The sequence below is a fragment of the Mustelus asterias genome, chromosome 22, assembly GCF_964213995.1.
Source record: "Mustelus asterias chromosome 22, sMusAst1.hap1.1, whole genome shotgun sequence".
Lineage (NCBI taxonomy): Eukaryota > Metazoa > Chordata > Chondrichthyes > Carcharhiniformes > Triakidae > Mustelus > Mustelus asterias.
In genome coordinates, this window is record NC_135822.1 from 55,225,143 (window position 1) to 55,242,987 (window position 17,845).

The following is a 17,845-nucleotide window of genomic DNA, read 5'->3' on the forward strand; positions in this document are numbered from 1 at the left end:
ATTGCCCAGATTACAGTGTACATCTCATGTTCCATCGATTCCTCCATTACTTTGCTTGCATCAATGGCGTCAGTAGTTACATTGGTTTTGCACAGAACAGTTGCCTTAATATTAAAACTGATTGCTACCGTGGTCCAACAAGCTTACCCATGGCCATTTGAGCATCTGATAACTCAAAAGTGCATTTGCTAATTTTCAGTACATTTCTTCAACTGCAAAAAATGCACCATGAGCAAAAGTAGGTGACAAGTGTTCACTTTATTTGAATGAAGTGATTTAGTACAGGGTGACAGTGAATAATTACATCTGCACAGACGTTCTCATTACAAATGAACCAGTCCACAGGTTAAATGAAGCAAAGCACTGCCGTAATATCACTAATAATCTGTAGGTTACACCTGTCCAACTACGCCACAGCATGGATGGTTAATCATAGCAAACATTTCAATTTGACAATGATTTTTAAATCTTGTCTGATAGCAGACTGGTCATTCATTGAGCTACATATGTAGCAGCTATTGCAGGAATGGCACCATTTACAACTCTCCACAATCAGCAATGGTAACAACAGCATTCGGCTGCCCAGATCGTGACCCCTTTGCATCCATTGCTTTCACGACATCCATGCCGTCTACAACTTTTCCAAACACAACGTGTTTTCCATCTAACCTGAAAAGAAATAGAACAGCTTAACCTCCAGTTCAGCGTTGAACAAGCTACATCTCGAACGAGACTCAACATTCAGCTTTGGGGCAGGATTTCCCTGAAAACAGAAAACCCTGCCCAATGTCAATGGACTCCCCACGGTCCACCCCTTGCCCTCTCCAATTCCTGTGGCAGGCAGTGAGAAAATTCACCCCTTGATGTCTGCAGTGACCAAGGGGAAAGGAGCTGTGCAGAGGGAGGGGTGTATGTGGGATCCTTTGTATGGCTTGCTTCAGTTAGAAGACTTCATTTTAAGATATTTCTGCCTGTGTAACTAACTATGCTAAGCTTTAAAGCCAACTTGGCCACATTTTAAATGCAGCAGGCAGTCTGGGATTAGCTTGGAAAGTTAACTGCATTTTTTGAAAGTAATCTTGGGCTTTCTCATAAGCCCAAACAGAAGTCTTTCACAGCCACAGCTGCCAATTGTTTAAGAAAGTTAGGGACAGTTTGTACCAGCTCTTTCAATAACACAGATAAGAATTCATTGTAGTTAACAGTTGTTTGGTCAGTTGAGTCCTGTGCAAGATTTGCACCAAGTCTGTATCAGGACTAGCTTCTGCTGGTCCCCCTCTTTCTCTCAAGTAATCCTTTTTCACTTTGATGTGTTCATTTTAAATGATGCTCAATAAAAGTAGTTCAACTTCGGATCATAGAAAATCATAGAAACCCTACAGTGCAGAAGGAGGCCATTCAGCCCATCGAGTCTGCACCGACCACAATCCCACCCAGGCCCTACCCCCACATATTTTACCCACTAATCCCTCTAACCTACGCATCCCAGGACTCTAAGGGGCAATTTTTTTTAACCTGGCCAATCAACCTAACCCGCACATCTTTGGACTGTGGGAGGAAACCGGAGCACCCGGAGGAAACCCACGCAGACACGAGGAGAATGTGCAAACTCCACACAGACAGTGACCCAAGCCGGGAATCGAACCCGGGACCCTGGAGCTGTGAAGCAGCAGTGCTAACCACTGTGCTACCGTGCCGCCCTACATCAGTGCTGCCTACATCTATTCTAAGACATGACCAGGCCCCACTGGGCCAGGGGGATGGGACTGAACTGCTTTTTAAAAGGAGCAAACACTGCACTGGTCAGTGCAGAGGATTCAAAAAAATTGAACCCTCAGGAGTCACTCCTTGGAGGTCTCAAGTCTCAGCCATGCTACAACGCTTCAGATTTTATCTTGTAAATTGAGTTTGTGTCTATATATGCCCTGTTTGTGAACACAACTCCCAACTCACCTGATGAAGGGGCAGTGCTCCGAAAGCTGGTGCTGCCAAATAAACCTGTTGGACTTTAACCAGGTGTTGTGAGACTTCTTACAATGTTTCAGCCCCAGAATTACCCAATGTTTTTTTTTTAAAGTCACTCATGGGGATGTGGGTGTTGCTGGCTACACCAGCATTCATTGCCACCCTAGATGTCCGAGCAGTGGTGCTGAGCTGCCTTCTTGAACTATCACCATCCATGTGGGGTAGGTACAGTGTTATTTTGATCCAACAGTGAAGTAATGACAATATATTTATAAGTCAGGATGGTATACAGTACAAGGACAGGGGAACTTCCAGGTGCTGTTCTGAGGAGACTGCTTCCATTGTCCTTCTAGATGGTAGCAGTCATGTTGAAAGGGCCTGGTGAGTTCCTGCAGTGCATCTTGTAGATGGTACACACTGCTGCTACTGTGTGTCGGAGGTGTAGAGGGAGTGAATGTTCATGGATGTGGTGTCAAGCTGCTGGGGTTGCACTCATCCAGGCCAGTGGAGCCTTTCCCTCACTCCAGATTTGTACATGTGGATAGGCACCAGGGAGTCAGGTAGTGAGTTATTAGCAGATGCCTGACCTATGACCTGCTCTTCATAGAATCCCTACATACAGAAGGAGGCCATTTGGCCAATCGGGTCTGCAGCGACTGACACAGCATCTTAACCAGGCCCAGTCCCCTGCCCAATCCCCATAACACCACCTAACCTGCACATCTTTGGACATCAAGGGGCAATTTAGCATGGCCAATCCACCTAAACGGCACATCTTTGGACTGTGGGAGGAAACCTGAGCATCCAGAGGAAACCCATGTAGACACGGGGAGAAACTCCACACAGTCACCCACGACCTGAATCAAAACCTGGAGGCCTGGCCCTGCAAGGCAGCAGTGCTAACTAACCACTGCCATCCTTGTAGCCATAGTATTTATATGGCCTGTCCGCTTCAGTTGCTGGCCAATGGTAACCCCCAGAACATTGATAGTGGAGGATTCAGCAACATAAACCATTGAATTTTAAGGGGCAATGGTTAGATTCTGTGTGGGCAAAACCCAAGTGTCAACTATGGTTTGCACCAGATCATTGCAAATGACAACCAAAGGACAGGGGGATGCTTCACTTGGAGACCACAAATACCAATCTAGGAAAGGCAAAAATATTCATAAGCTACAGGCAACTCAGTGAATTTTACAGATCCATCTGCTCACCACCATTTGGTTTTCTATCCCTTGAACACCTGACCTGAACACAACTAAAGAGCAATTAATCACCATTATCCGGTTCTCACAATATAATGCGAGTCCATTTATGGACTGCCACTTTTGTAGCATCAAGAATCATCATAATCCAAGATGCACTGAGTTCAGTACCAGGCTGACAAACAAGGTAAGGATCATTACCATCCAGTCTTTGCAGTACAGATGAAGAACTGAGATCCATTTGTATTGGGCCCAGCATTGGCCATCGACAGTGTACCTGTAATTGAAACAATGCAACATTAGCCTCAGACTCTCATTTTGGTAGTCTTGTCATAAAAGAAATACTCAAAGCTACACATGACTAAAGGGTATTGCTCCAATTAACCTGCTCAGCACCACAGGCCAAGGTGGTCCAAGACTTGATGCCTCGCCAATAGGTCAGCAGCATGCAAGCACCGTGGTTCAGGCAAAGGAGTGTTAGATCCTGCCACCTTCAAAGCAATAATGTGCTACCCATGCAGGGTCACATTACAGCTTCCCCCTTGGTTTGAAGGATGTGCAGACCTGTTTGGATCTTCACGGAATGAGGGGGCAATCGCACTCATACAAACAAAATTCTTACAGGCTTCAAAGCAGAAAGGAGATGCGGCACGGTAGCACAGTGGTTAGCACTGCTGCTTCACAGCTCCAGGGTCCCGAGTTCGATTCCCGGCTTGGGTCACTGTCTGTGTGGAGTTTGCACATTCTCCTCGTGTTTGCGTGGGTTTCCTCCGGGTGCTCCGGTTTCCTCCCACAGTCCAAAGATGTGCGGGTTAGGTTGATTGGCCAGGTTAAAATTGCCCCTGAGATGCGTAGGTTAGAGGGATTAGCGGGTAAATATGTGGGGGTAGGGCCTGGGTGGGATTGCGGTCGGTGCAGACTCGATGGGCCGAATGGCCTCCTTCTGCACTGTAGGGTTTCTATGATTCTATGCCCCTGGCTGGAGTGCCTAGAACCAGGGGGTGGTCTCAGATTGATGGGGGCAGGTCATTTAGAACCAAGATGAGGAGTTTCTGCACTTGAGGGTAGTAAAATCTTTGGTATTCTCTGCTAGAGGGCTGTAGATTCTCAGCTTATTGACAATGGGTTTCTATATATGAAAAACATTTAGTTGTGCAGGAAAATGGTGTCATAAGAAGTTCAGCAATGATCTCATTGAACGGAGCTGATTCAAAAGACCTATCTTTGTATCCTTTCAGCAAACACTCCTTCCATGGCAAGTCCTGGAGTGGGGCCGGAGCTCAAACTTTCTGGCTCAGACAGGGTGCTGCTGCTGTTCAGACAGCATTATAACTGGCGTTCTAGTTGCAGGTTGTGCACAAGTCTCTTACCTGCTTCTTCGTGCTTCAGAGTGAAGTTCTCATCCTTAAACTTTGAACCATAGATGGACCTGCCACCAGTGCCATTGCCATTTGTGAAATCACCACCCTATGGGACGCAGACAGATTATAAATTACTCTCAGAAAGGCAGAAAATTCAATCTCTGTGCACTTAAGACGGCCACTCGTAAAAATGCGTCAATGTCATTTGAAGGAGGCCTTGTGAAACTGGGGATTGGAACTATTGTCCACTTGTGCATCAGGCTAGGTGCCAAACTCCACACCAGTACTTGGGGAACCTCTGCACTGTCAGTGATGCCATTTTTCCGTGCAGTAATAAACCAAGGCTCTGTTTACCCTCCAGTGAATGCAAAAAATCCAATAGCATTAAGAGGAATAATGCTGGTGTGCTGGCCAATAAGTTACCTTTCCCAAAAACAGATTCTGCTCATTATCACATGCTGCTTTCAGAGCTTGCAGCCCATTTTCAGTTATGGGATGTGGGTGGCTGTCTAGACCAACATTTATTGCCCATTCCTCAATGTGCTTCTGAAGGTGGTGGTGGAGAGACACCTTCTTGAATAGCCCGAGGTGCAGATACACCCACAGTGCTGTTAGAGGGAGCAAAATTCAAGATTTGGCCCAACAGTGAGGGAACAGCAATATATTCCCAAGTCAGGATGGAGAGCAACTTGAGGGGAACATCCCAGGTATCTGCTGCTCAGGTGTCAAGAATATTTCATTGGCTGTAAAAGTACTTTGGGACATCTTGTCATCCTCAAAGATGCTGTGCCAAGTCCTATGTAAGACAGAGTTACCATGACATACAGAAACAACTCAATGGCAGGGATTGCATAGATAAAAAATCTTAGATTCTCCAACCTCTCAATGGCATCGTAGTCCTTGGTAAATCTCTACCCCAGCCCAACTGTACACAGCATTTGAACCAAGGGCCATCAGCAACTTGGGATAGGCTTGGCTATCCATGACCCAGTTGCAAATTGAGTCATCCAATATGATTTGAAAAATCTCAACATCCTCACTACCTTTAAGACTACATTCCCTCCGTAGATTTATACTGCCTCTATGCCTCAAACCTCACTGCCTACAGCCCAATAGGAAGTTACTCCCTCTTATCCTTTAGCTAATTATATGCAGATATTACCACCCAAATGGTAAATTTTTAATGCCACAGCTTTCCATTTGCAGAACATGGCCCATTTCCACCTGGACTGCTGCCAAAATGCTAACCCATTTTAGCCTCAACCACCATAACGTACTGATCATTCAGTTCCTCTTCCGCCATGTCCCACAGCCCATCTCACTCAGCATCTTGAGTTAGGGCACTCGGCTTGTAAAACTCATCACTACAACTCCCAGCCTTGTATCCCATCCATAACTGCTTGGAATAAGGTCTGCCTGCAGAAACATTAACCCATGCCAAAAGAATGCTGCTTTGCATGCAAGTGGCCTGACCTGCGTTGTGGCACTGTTTTAACCCCTGTACTTTTTTTATTCACAGAATGCAGGTATTGCGGGGAAGGCTTCCTTCGAGAACTGCTACAGTCCACGTGATGTAGGTCTTTCCCCAATGCTGTTAGGGAGGGATTTTGATCCAGCAAAAGTGATGGAGCAGCAATATAGTCAGGACAGCATGTGGCTCGGACAGGAACCTTACCACCTAGAATGACCAGGGTGGCAGGACACAGGTTTGGAAGGTGCCATCCAAGGAGCCTTAGTGAGTTGCTGCATCTACCTAGTACACAGTACCCACCAGATGCCAGTGGCAAAGGGGTAAGGCAATGGACGGGGTGGCAATAAAGCAGGCTGCAATGTCCTGAATAGTGGAGCATTTTAGCATTGTTGGAGCTGCACTCACCTGGACAAGTGGGGAGTATTCCACCGCACTCCCACCTTGTGCCTTCTAGATGGCAGACAGGATTTGGGTAGTTACTCACCACAGAATTCCTCTTGTATTATGTGGCTGCCCCAGTTAAAGTTTCAGGCAATGGTTAACTGTCAGAATGTTGATAGTGGGGCAGTAAAGCAATGGTTAATGCCACTGAATGAAATGGGACGAGGTTACATCCTCAGGAGATGGCCATTGTCTGGCTGGCACTTGTGTGGCACAATGTCACTTGCCATTTAATGGCCCACTCTAACCGTTGCTGGATGTATCAAGAGGTGTCTTGATGAACACTAATCATTAGTGAACATCACCACTTCTGGCTGAGAGGTCACCAATGGTAGCTAAAGATAGCTGGGCCTAGGCCACCAACCTGAGAAACAGCTTACTGCTATTATTCTGCGGCAGGTGACACTGTTCCTTTCCCTGAACCGACTCCTAAATAAGCATCTAAAGATTCCCGAGACCTATCATTCTCTTCTTCACTATGACTCAACATTTCCTGGCGAGAAAAATGAATAAAGGTAGGATACAATTAAACAGCTGCCAAAATATCCCAGTTACAACTAATTTTAAACGATTCAACAAATTCTGACCTTTCAGATAGCTTTCAACAAATCCTAGAATCCCAACAGTACGGGAGGCCATTCGGCCCATCGAGTCTGCACCGACAACAATCCCACCCAGGCCCCATCCTCGTAACACCACGAGTTTACGCTGCTAGTTCCTCTGACTCGAAGGAGCAGTTTAGCATGGCCAATCCACCCAACTAGCACATCTTTGGACACTAGGGGCAATTTAGCATCGTCAATCCACCCAACCTGTACATCTTTGGACGATGGGAAGAACCCCGACACCCAGAGGAAACCTGACATGGAGAGAATGTGCAAACTCCACACAGGCAGTCACCCAAGGCTGGAATCGAACCTGGGTCCCTGGCGCTGTGAGGCAGCAGTGCCAACCACTGCATTCGTTGCAAGACAACAACTGACTAGTGACCAGAGACCTTCTTTCTAATGGTATGCTTTCCTTCTCCCAATGAAACGCCAATAATTTGAAGAGTTGGATTTCAGATCAGAAATGGCTAGACAACAAAGTATAGTGCAACAAGGTTGCATGCCAAGAGATTTAGCCAGGAGCACTTCACGTTCATTCAATGAGTGAATTTGGTCAAAAAGGCAATTTATTTTTACCAACCTCTCCAAACCATGTGGCAAAAGTATAGTATTTCACTTGGACACAAGGCAGTGCTTTAAGAAAATGTATATCCAGTTCTTAAAGAACACTTACCTGGCACATAAATGAAGGAATTATTCGGTGGAAAACCGATCTTTTGTAGCCAGCACCTCGTTCCTTTAAGCACAACTGGCGGAAGTTCTCTGTTTAAAGGAAAAACTTCAGCAAACCTCCACCCTTCCGGTGAAATGCAGTCACTGCATTCCTTACCCACCCTCGATACACTACTGCACCTTCTGCGAGCTGGACTTGCCATTTTACATTCGCGTGTTGGAATTCAGATCTGTTCCAAAGTTGCAGTTCACATTCAAACAGGGTTTGAGACCATTCTGTATCGACTGTTTGGAGACAACTTGGATTTGTCTCTCCAAACAGCAACTGCAAACCAGTTGCCCAAGGAGACAACAGATCTAACAGACACAGGCTGCTGAAGCGGATTCGAATACCTCCCATCATATTACGGTCGCTCAGCCCAATTTAACTCAAAAAGCTAACCACCTGGTCTTACTGAAGCTTCAATAAACCGTTCAATCGTGTAATTTTAAAAGTTACAACTAAATAACCCTCACTGGCTGCTAACCTGGACTCTAGCCTACTGGTTTTCATTTCTCCATCATCCCATACTAGAAAATGAAAAAACTAATTTGCTCACCTGCAGTCTTTGGAACGATGTCCTTTCTTAGCTGGTGGGCAAAAGAAAGATTTTAAAAGTGTAATTAATGCAAAAAGAATCTACTTCTTAATTCACATCTAAACACGCAGGGATGAAGGAGTAATTTATTGAGGGGTGGGGTAATTGCCTACCCTATAATAATTCATTCAATCTTCCCTGCTACCGTCAAGACTTTTGGATGGTCCTATCACATATTAAGCTGATCTATCTCCTCACCCTATTGGTAACTAACACGATATTCTGCACCCTCTTTTCCTTCTCTCCTATGTACTCTATGAACAGAACGTCTTGTCTGCATAATTCACAAGAAACAATACTTTTCACTGTATCCCAGTACGTGAGTGATAAATCAAAATACATAAGCCGGTCTTTCTCTACACCCTAGCTATGACTGTAATACTATATTCTGCACACTCTCCTTTCCTTCTCCCTTATGTACTGTATGAACGGTATGTTGTCTTTACAGCGCACAAATACTTTTCACTGTATCCCAATTCATGTGACAATAATATTGTCGATCTTTCTCTATGCCCTAGCTATGACTACAACACCACACTCTGCACCCTTTCCTTCTACCTTATGTACTTTATGAAAGGTACATCTGTAACAGCTCACACTGTACCTCAATACATGTGACAATAATAAATCAAACAATACTTTTCACTGTATCCAAATACATTCGGCAATAATAAATCAACCAACTCAAGAACAGCTTCTTCCTTCCTGCCAGAAACTACAAAGGCCTGTGAACATACCTCAATCAATCCATCACACAAACCAGCCTCCCATCCATTGACTCTACACTTCCCGCTGCCTCGGAAAAGCAGCCCGGACATTCTCTCTTCCACCTTCTTCCGTCAGGAAAAAGATACAAAAGTCTAAGGTCACGTACCAACCAACTCAAGAACAGCTTCTTCCCTGCACCTGTCACAGACTTGAGTAAACCTACCTAGAGGATTTTCACAACTTCATTGCAGTGTTAATGTAAGCCTACTTTAACACTAATAAATAAACTTTATATTTTGCTTATCTTTCTCTACACCCTAGCTATGACTAACACTACGTTCTGCACCCTCTCCTTCGCCCTTATGTTGCTATAAATGGCACGTTTTGTCTGTAACAACTCGCAAGAAACAATACTTTTCACTGTATCCCAATAGAGGCGACAATAATCAAATAACACTTTTCACTGTACCCCATTACAGGCAAGATCAAATACTTTTCACTGTACCCCAATAAATGTGACAATAAATCAAACAATACTTTTCATTGCATCTCAATGTGAGAATAATAAATCAAATATCTTTCACTTTACCCAAAGGTGAAAACAGATCAAATACTCTTCACCGCATCCCAATGTGAGAATAAATCAAATAATACTCTTCACTATCCCAATGTGAGAATAAATCAAGTAATACTCTTCACCGCATCCCAATGAGAGAATAAATCAAATAATACTCTTCACTGTATCCCAATGTGAGAATAAATCAAATACTCTTCACTGTATCCCAATGTGAGAATAAATCAAATACTCTTCACTGTATCCCAATGTGAGAATAAATCAAATACTCTTCACTATCCCAATGTGAGAATAAATCAGGTAATACTTTTCCCTGTATTCCAATGAGAGAATAAATCAAATAATACTCTTCACTGTATCCCAATGTGAGAATAAATCAAATAATACTCTTCACTGTATCCCAATGTGAGAATAAATCAAATAATACTCTTCACTGCATCCCAATGGGAGAATAAATCAAATACTCTTCACTGCATCCCAATGTGAGAATAAATCAGGTAATACTTATCCCTGTATTCCAATGAGAGAATAAATCAAATAACACTCTTCACTGCATCCCAATGGGAGAATAAATCAAATACTCTTCACTGCATCCCAATGTGAGAATAAATCAGGTAATACTTATCCCTGTATTCCAATGAGAGAATAAATCAAATAACACTCTTCACTTTATCCCAACATATGCGAGAATAATGAATCAAATCAATTTTCACTGCATCCCAACACTCAATTCAATTCCAGGAGGGATAAGAAATGATGCACTGGCTGACCACTGCAAACGCTATTCTAGAGGAGAAGGGAAGGAAGGGATGGATTCCAGAATGAGGTAGGTAGGTAGGGAGTAGCAGCTAAAAAAAGCTTTTTTCCCCCCACCCGCAGCTCTGCAGATGTTTAAAAATGCAGCTGAGAAAGCTCCATCCCCTGCAGTGGTGCCTCAGAGAGGGACATGGCTGGGAGGGCACACCGTCCATTTCAGGACATCTGTAAGATGGCGGCTGCATCCCTCAGCCAGGGGGGGGACAGTGGGCTTGACTGTGTCCCTGGGGAAAGGGGGAGATGGTACAATGGGGAGGGGGGTGTTCACCTTCTCAGAGGGTGATGAATCCATCCCCACTCCCCCTTTCAGGGGGTTGTCCTTCGCCTCCCTCCCACCAAAGACACCCTCTCCCCCTCCCCCAGGGTCCGCAATGTTGGGGGGGGGGGGGCTGACAAGAAAATGGCGGCCGTCACCCAGGTAACGGCGTCCACCCAACACACAAATTCAAACACGGCCGCCGCCGCCACCAAACCTCGAAGACGATGCGGCCCGCCGGCTTGCCGTCAATCTCGATGTCGAAGAAGACCCTGGGGTTCGCCATTGTCCACAGAGAGAGAGAAAGCCGTCAAGATACTCCGACTCCACAGGAGAGGGGGGAAAGAAGACGATCTGTCTGTCTCCGCTCCTTTTATACTCACCGGGTGAGCCTCTACCCCCTCGCTCCCGCCCACACTGCCGATTTGATTGGCAGGGGCGATCGGCGGGCTGGTGATTGACAGGTGTATAAACCAATAATAACCGCGTCCTCTATCCGTCCCCTCCCGCCTCCGACTTCACTACCAATCAGAGTCCGGAGGGCTGGAGATTGACAGGTGTCTCAACCAATCGCTTCCCCTATCCGTCCCCTCCCGCCTCCGATTTGACCACCAATCACAGTCCGGAGGGCTGGGGGATTGACAGGCATCTCAACCAATCGCATCCCCCTAACCGTCCGCTCCCGCCTGCGGCTTGATTGCCAATCAGAATCCGGGGCCGCCGAAGATTGACAGCCAAGTTGACCAATACATGGCGCCCCCTAGGCCGGTGGGCGGCGGGATAGACCAATCGGCGACGTGTGCACAGTGATTGACAGGCGGGTGGACCAATGAGAGGACAGAGCCGCCCTCCGCTGGATAAGATGCCGATTAACGGTGATTTGTGTGTGTTTTTATTTCTGAAGAAAATCTCCCCTCAGTGATTTTTAACTTCGCCACGACTATTTATGCTTCAATTCCTCACCAACTCTGACTAAAACAGTAATGAGGGGGATGAGCCCTTTGCTTCCAAGTAGGTCGAGATTTTGGTGTCGTTCTCCGAATAAATATATAAATATATAAAAATAAGAATAAATCCTTCAAAATAATGGGGTCAGAACACAGCAGAGGCGATGAAATGAAAGGATTTGTTCAAAAAGGGTGGTATTCTGCAATTGTTCTTTCACTTTCCTAAAATGTTTATAAACTTATTTTTATTTTCCTTTTCACCCCCTTTGGGGGGGATTTTTTTCCAGAAGCAACTTTGGACTTTGATAGATGTGCAGTTTATCTACTGAACAGAGGTTGTTTTAAGGTTTCTAACATTGTAATTGAGGCCAGTCTTATAATTTTTCTTATTTTCGCCTGCTGGAGGTGGTTGGTTCGTCCAATATACAAGCGCTTGGTGAAGGGGATGCCCTCCAAAAACATGGCCACCGGGTTGGCTGCTTCCAGAATGTTCCCCTCTGCGTGGTCAAGCTGGCGTTCAAGTTTATTTTATTGGTGTCGCAAGATAGCCTCGCATTAACGCCGCGATGACGTTACAGTGCAAATCCCTTAGTCGCCACACTCCTGCACCTGTTTGGGTACACCGAGGGAGAATTTAGCACAGCCAGTGCACCTAACTAGGTCATCTGGGAGCAGATATCCACTCCATCTGACGAAGGAGCAGGGCTCCGAAAGCTAATGGCATTTGCCACCAAATAAACCTGTTGGACTTTAACCTGGTGTTGTTAAAACTCTTACTGACTGGGGGGAAACCAGAGCTCCCGGAGACTAAGCGGCAATTTAGTATGGCCAATGCGCCTAACCAGCATGTCTTTTGGACTGTGGGAGGAAACGGGAGCACCCGGAGGAAACCCACGCAGACACGGAGAATATGCGGACTCCACGCAGTCGCCCCGAGCCGGGAATCGAACCTAGGTCTCTGGCATAAGGTAGCACAGTGGTTAGCACTGCCGCCCCACAGCGCCAGGGACCCAGGTTCGATTCCCAGCTTGGGTCACTCACTGTCTGCACTGACTCTCCAATAGCCCAGTCCCACGTCCCACCCTATCTCCATAACCCTCTGCATTTACCCCACTGAACCCCCCCCCCCCCAACCTACACATCTTACATGGAATCATAGACTCCTTAAAGTGCTGAAGGAGGCCATTTCGCCCATTGAGCCTGCACCAATAACAATCCCACCCAGATCCTATCCCCATAACCCCATGCATTTACCACGCTAATCCCCCTAACCTACACATTTTACATAGGATCCCTACTGTCAGAAGGAGGTCGTTCGGACCATCAAGTCTATCCCAACTGTCCGACAGAGCATCTTATCTGGGCACCTACCCCCACCCTATAACTGTAACCCCATGCATTTACCCCACTAACCCACACATCTTATATAAAATCATAGAATTATGGAATTCATACGGTGATGAAGGAGGCCATTTGGCCCATCGAGTCTACACCGATACAATCCCACCCTGGCCCTATCCCTGTCAAATTTACGCTGCTAATCCCCCTGACACTAAGGGGCAATTTTGCATGACCAATCAACCTAACCTGTTCATCTTTGGATCCTTACACTGCCGAAAAGGCTATTCGGCCCATTGAGTCTGCACCAACTCTCTGACAGAGTATCATACGCAGACCCACACCCCGCCCTATCCCCATAACCCCACACATTTACCCCACTAATCCCCCTAACCTACACATCTTGGGAAACTAAGGGACAATTTAGCATGGCCAATCCATCTAACCTGCACATCTTTGGAGTGTAGGAGGAAACCCACACAGACACGGAGAACGTGCGAACTCCACACAGACAGTCACCTGAGGCCGGAATCGAACCCACGTATCTGACGCTGTGAGGCAGTAGTGCTAACCACCATACTGTCCAATAGTATCTAATCTGTCAGCTCAGTCCCCATTAAGGTTCGTTCTTTCGCCACGCTTTCATCCACCCCCCTCCCCTTCATATATTGCCTAGCTCTTGGTTGGATAGGGTAGGGAGCAAAGGAGGGGGAAGGAGAATGCACCTTTGAAATCTCACAGAACCAGATTTGAGTTTGAGAGCGAGTAAATTTTAAAAAAAAGAGACAGAGGCTGTGAATCGATTGCAAGGTTAAAGAAAAGGTAGAAGAAGTGTAAGCTAACACTGCATGTAACGGTGCGGAGCAGATGAACAGAGCAGAATTCTGCTCCAGGGCATTTAGGCAAATGCCAACAATGCTCAAACCCTGTGTTGCTGTATGGCTGTGCCTTCCTGATGATGGCTATCAGAGTAAATGAAGCTCGACAGGAACAAAAGGAAGTATCAGGATTGGGGTATAGGGGATACTCACGATAACCCCCCCAGTGATATGAAATAATCACTTTGCCACAATATTTATCAGAGAAACCCCGAACATAACAATAGAATAAATCACAAGAGACGAGGTGTAAGAGAAACATCTGTAAAGCGTTAGAGCTAAAGGGTAACCTTTCTGTTTGCCCGAAGAGCCATTTTGAAAAAAATGCTAAAAATATAATCTGTCGAGAGCCGCAGGGTGAAAATTTAGCATTACTAAACCGCATACTTGGCAAATTATCAAGTGTCTTTGTTAGTGCGTACAATTTGCATATATTATAAAAAGAATACATGTTTCAAATTTATGAATTGGTCAAAAAATCAAAATTAAAGTAGATTTAACCCGAATTGTGTTTTTTTAACTTTTAAACTCTTAATTTTGACAGTAAGACATCTTTTAAAAAAAACTTGAGGTGCCTAAAATTAAGACAATGTTTTGGCTGTTGGTTCTTCAGATGAATAGCACATTCAGAATAATCAATCATAGAATCTCTACAGTGCAGAAAGAGGCCATTCAGCCCATCGAGTTTACATCGACAACAATCCCACCCAGGCCCTATCCCCGCAACCCCACATATTTACCCTGCTAATCCCTCCAACCTACGCATCCCGGGACACTAAGGGACAATTTAGCACAGCCAATCCACCGAACCTGCACATCTTTGGGACTGTGGGAGGAAACCGGAGCACCCGGAGGAAACCCACGCAGACACAGGGAGAACGTGCAAACTCCACACAGACAGTGACCCGAGGCCGGAATTGAACCTGGGTCCCTGGCGCTGTGAGGCAGCAGTGCTAACCACTATGCTGTCCGTCTCAGCTATATTAGAAACAATAATGGTCACAGCCATTAAGCCTCTTCCTTGAAGCAAAGGCATTAGTGACAACCATGATGTATTTCTGCCGCTCGGGTAGGATTATTTAAGTTAAACACAATGACTTTTTCATTCAAACGATAATTTGAACCCATTAATCCTGCTCAATTATTAACCTATTATAAAAACGCGGCTTTTACTTTTCCTGACATTTGTTTTAAGTTTTTCCTCATGTTACTGCAATCCACTGGAAAAGGTTGGGAGCCGCAAATGAGATGTTAAGGGACAAACCTTGGTTGAATTTAGCAATTGGAACTTCAAAAGTAGTAATCTCTGGATTACTCCCGATACCATGACCTAGTGAGTCAGATGAATGTGTGGTTTGAGAGATGGCACAGCAAGGGAGAGCTTTAGATTCTTGCGATGTTGGGATCAGTTCTGTGGGAGATGGGACCTGTATAAGCTGGACAGGTTCTACGGTGTCACAGTGGTTAGCACTGCTGCCTCACAGCGCCAGGGACCCGGGTTCGATTCCCAACTCAGGTCACTGTCTGTGTGAAGTTTGCACGTTCTCCTGGTGTCTGCGTGGGTTTCCTCCGGGTGCTCCGGTTTCCTTCCACAGTCCGAAAGACATACTGGTTAGGTGCTAAATTCTCCCTCAGTGTAATCCGAACAGGCGCCAGAGTGTGGCGACTAGGGGATTTTCACAGTAACTTCATTGCAGTGTTAATGTAAGCCGACTTGTGACACTAATAAATAAACTTTAAATAGATCAATTTCCTTTTGGCCAATCTGCTAGTGCAATTTGAGACGGTCTAAACTAACTGGACAGGGTGTGGGAACCAGTCAGGGATACCATGGTGCAAACAATATTGGCAGAGGCAGACAGTGCTGGACCTGGTTCATGGGAATAAGGTGTGCCAAGTGGGTCATTAGGGAAACATTTTGAGCACAGTGATCACTGTGTCATAAGCCTTAGATTAACTATTGAAAATGACAAGAAGGCACAGTGGTTGGCACTGCTGCCTCACAGCACCAGGGACCCAGGTTCGATTCCCGGCTTGGGTCACTGCCTGGGTGGAGTTTGCTCATTCTCCCCGTGTCAGGTGGATTGTCCATGGTAAATTGTCCATTAATGTCAGGGAGATTAGCAGGGTAAACATATGGGATGGGGCCTGGGTGGGATCGTTGTTGGTGCAGGCTCAATGGGCTGAATGGCCTCCTTCTACACTGTAGGATATCTATGATTCTATGAATCCAAAGTAAGAATAATTAACTGGGGGGAGGCAGCTTCAGAGGGTTAAACGTGGATCTGACCCAGATAAAATGCGATCAAAGAATCGCAGGCAAAACTGTAAGTGAATAATAGGCTGCCTTTAAAAAAGGGAGAGTTTCAAGTAACGTGAAATTATATACCCACAACGAAGAAAGATCAGGCAAACAAGACCTCTGGGTGAGAGAGATAGTGATTAAGTTGGGGTAGAGAAAGTGTGCCTATGAAGACGTCAAGTGGATAATACAATTGAGAACTAGGCTGAATATAGAAAGTTCAGAGAGAATTGAAAAAAAACCCAAACTAAAAGTGGCAACACAGATGGCCAAGGTGATTAAGAAAACATATGGCATGCTTGCATGCATCAGCCAGGGCATTGAGTACAAGAGTTAGCAAATCATGTTGCAGCTATATAAAACCTTGGTTCGGCTGCATTTGGAGTATTGCGTGCAGTTCTGGTCACCACACTATCAGCAGGACGTGGAAGCTTTGGAGAGAGTGTAAAGAAGGTTCACCAGGATGTTACCTGGTCTCGAGGGTGTCGGCTATGGGGAGAGGTTGGATAAACTGGGATTGTTTTCACTGGAAAGACGGAGGCTGAGGGGAGACCTGATAGAGGGTCTACAAAATTATGAGAGGCGCAGACAGGGTGGATGGTCAGAGGCTTTTTCCCCAGGGTGGAAGTGTCAATTACAAGGGGCACAGGTTCAAGGTGAGAGGGGGAAAGTTTAAGGGAGATGTGCGGGGGAAGTTTTTCATGCAGAGAGTGGCGGGTGCCTGGAACGCGCTGCCAGAGGAGGTGGTGGAAGCAGGAACATCAGCAACAGTTAAAAGGCATCTGGATGGGTCCATGAATAGGGAGGGAATAGAGGGATACAGGCCAAGGAAGGGCAGAAGGTTTTTTTTAGTTTAGTTAGGGCGCTAACTAAGACTTCTTAGTGTGCCCACCCCAGTCCAACGCCGGCATCTCCACATCATGGTTAAGTCTGAGTTCAGAGAGTGACAGTTAACCCCAGCAGTCAGGATGGGAAGAATAATAAGCCAATTGCCCCCTGTGGGAAATGTGTGTATACATCAAGTAAGGGCAAGTTCAGGCTCAGCTGGGACTCTCTCCCCACTGCTGCTGTCACTAAAGCCAACAGTGCCTGATTAGCCTCTTAATTAGTACCCACTCGTCACTGAGATCAAAATCGATTGGCAAATATGGGATTTGTATCGGGGATCACACCTGAATGACAATCACTTGGATGTGATCCTCTGGAACCAGAACCCAACCAGGAGTCCATAAGGTATAGGAGCAGAATTAGGCCATTTGGCCCATCGAGTCTCCTCCGCCATTCGATCATGGCTGATATGCTCCTCATCCCCATTCTCCTGCCTTCTCACCATAACCCTTCAACCATTACCAATTAAAAATCTGTCTAACTCCTCCTTAAATTTACTCACTGTCCCAGCATCCACCGCACTTTGGGGCAGCGAATTCCACAGATTCACAACCCTTTGGGACAAGTAGTTTCTCCTCAACTCTGTTTTAAATTTGCTGCCCCTTATCCTGAGACTATGACCTCTCGTCCCAGAATGTCCCACTAGAGGAAGCATCCGCTCCACGTCTATTTTATCCACACCTTTTATCATCTTGTAAACCTCAATTTGATCTCCCCTCATTCTTCTAAATTCCAGAGAGTGTCGGCCTAAACTGTTCAATCTCTCTTCACACGACA

At 45.8% G+C, this 17,845-nt stretch overlaps 1 protein-coding gene across 1 annotated transcript; it reads right to left on the reverse strand.

Annotated features, from left to right (window-relative positions):
• Window positions 1-239: 239 nt before the first annotated feature.
• On the reverse strand, window positions 240-11,125 carry LOC144510071 (peptidyl-prolyl cis-trans isomerase-like). The gene is made up of 6 exons (XM_078239306.1): window positions 10,933-11,125; window positions 8,323-8,353; window positions 7,725-7,813; window positions 4,541-4,637; window positions 3,372-3,447; window positions 240-669 (listed from the first exon to the last, which is right to left on the reverse strand). The coding sequence occupies exons 1-6, from the start codon at window positions 10,999-11,001 to the stop codon at window positions 537-539; spliced, it is 495 nt and encodes a 164-aa protein (XP_078095432.1). The 5' UTR covers window positions 11,002-11,125; the 3' UTR covers window positions 240-536.
• Between the last annotated feature and the right edge of the window lie 6,720 nt (window positions 11,126-17,845).

Excerpts from the sequence above, each read along its gene's own strand:
- LOC144510071 (XM_078239306.1), bottom strand. The coding sequence starts at position 11,001 with ATGGCGAACCCCAGGGTCTTCTTCGACATCGAGATTGACGGCAAGCCG. Across the intron at positions 8,354-10,932 it reads CGGGCCGCATCGTCTTCGAG|CTAAGAAAGGACATCGTTCC; the intron begins GTTTGGTGGCGG and ends TTTGCCCACCAG. Across the intron at positions 7,814-8,322 it reads CATCGTTCCAAAGACTGCAG|AGAACTTCCGCCAGTTGTGC; the intron begins GTGAGCAAATTA and ends TCCTTTAAACAG.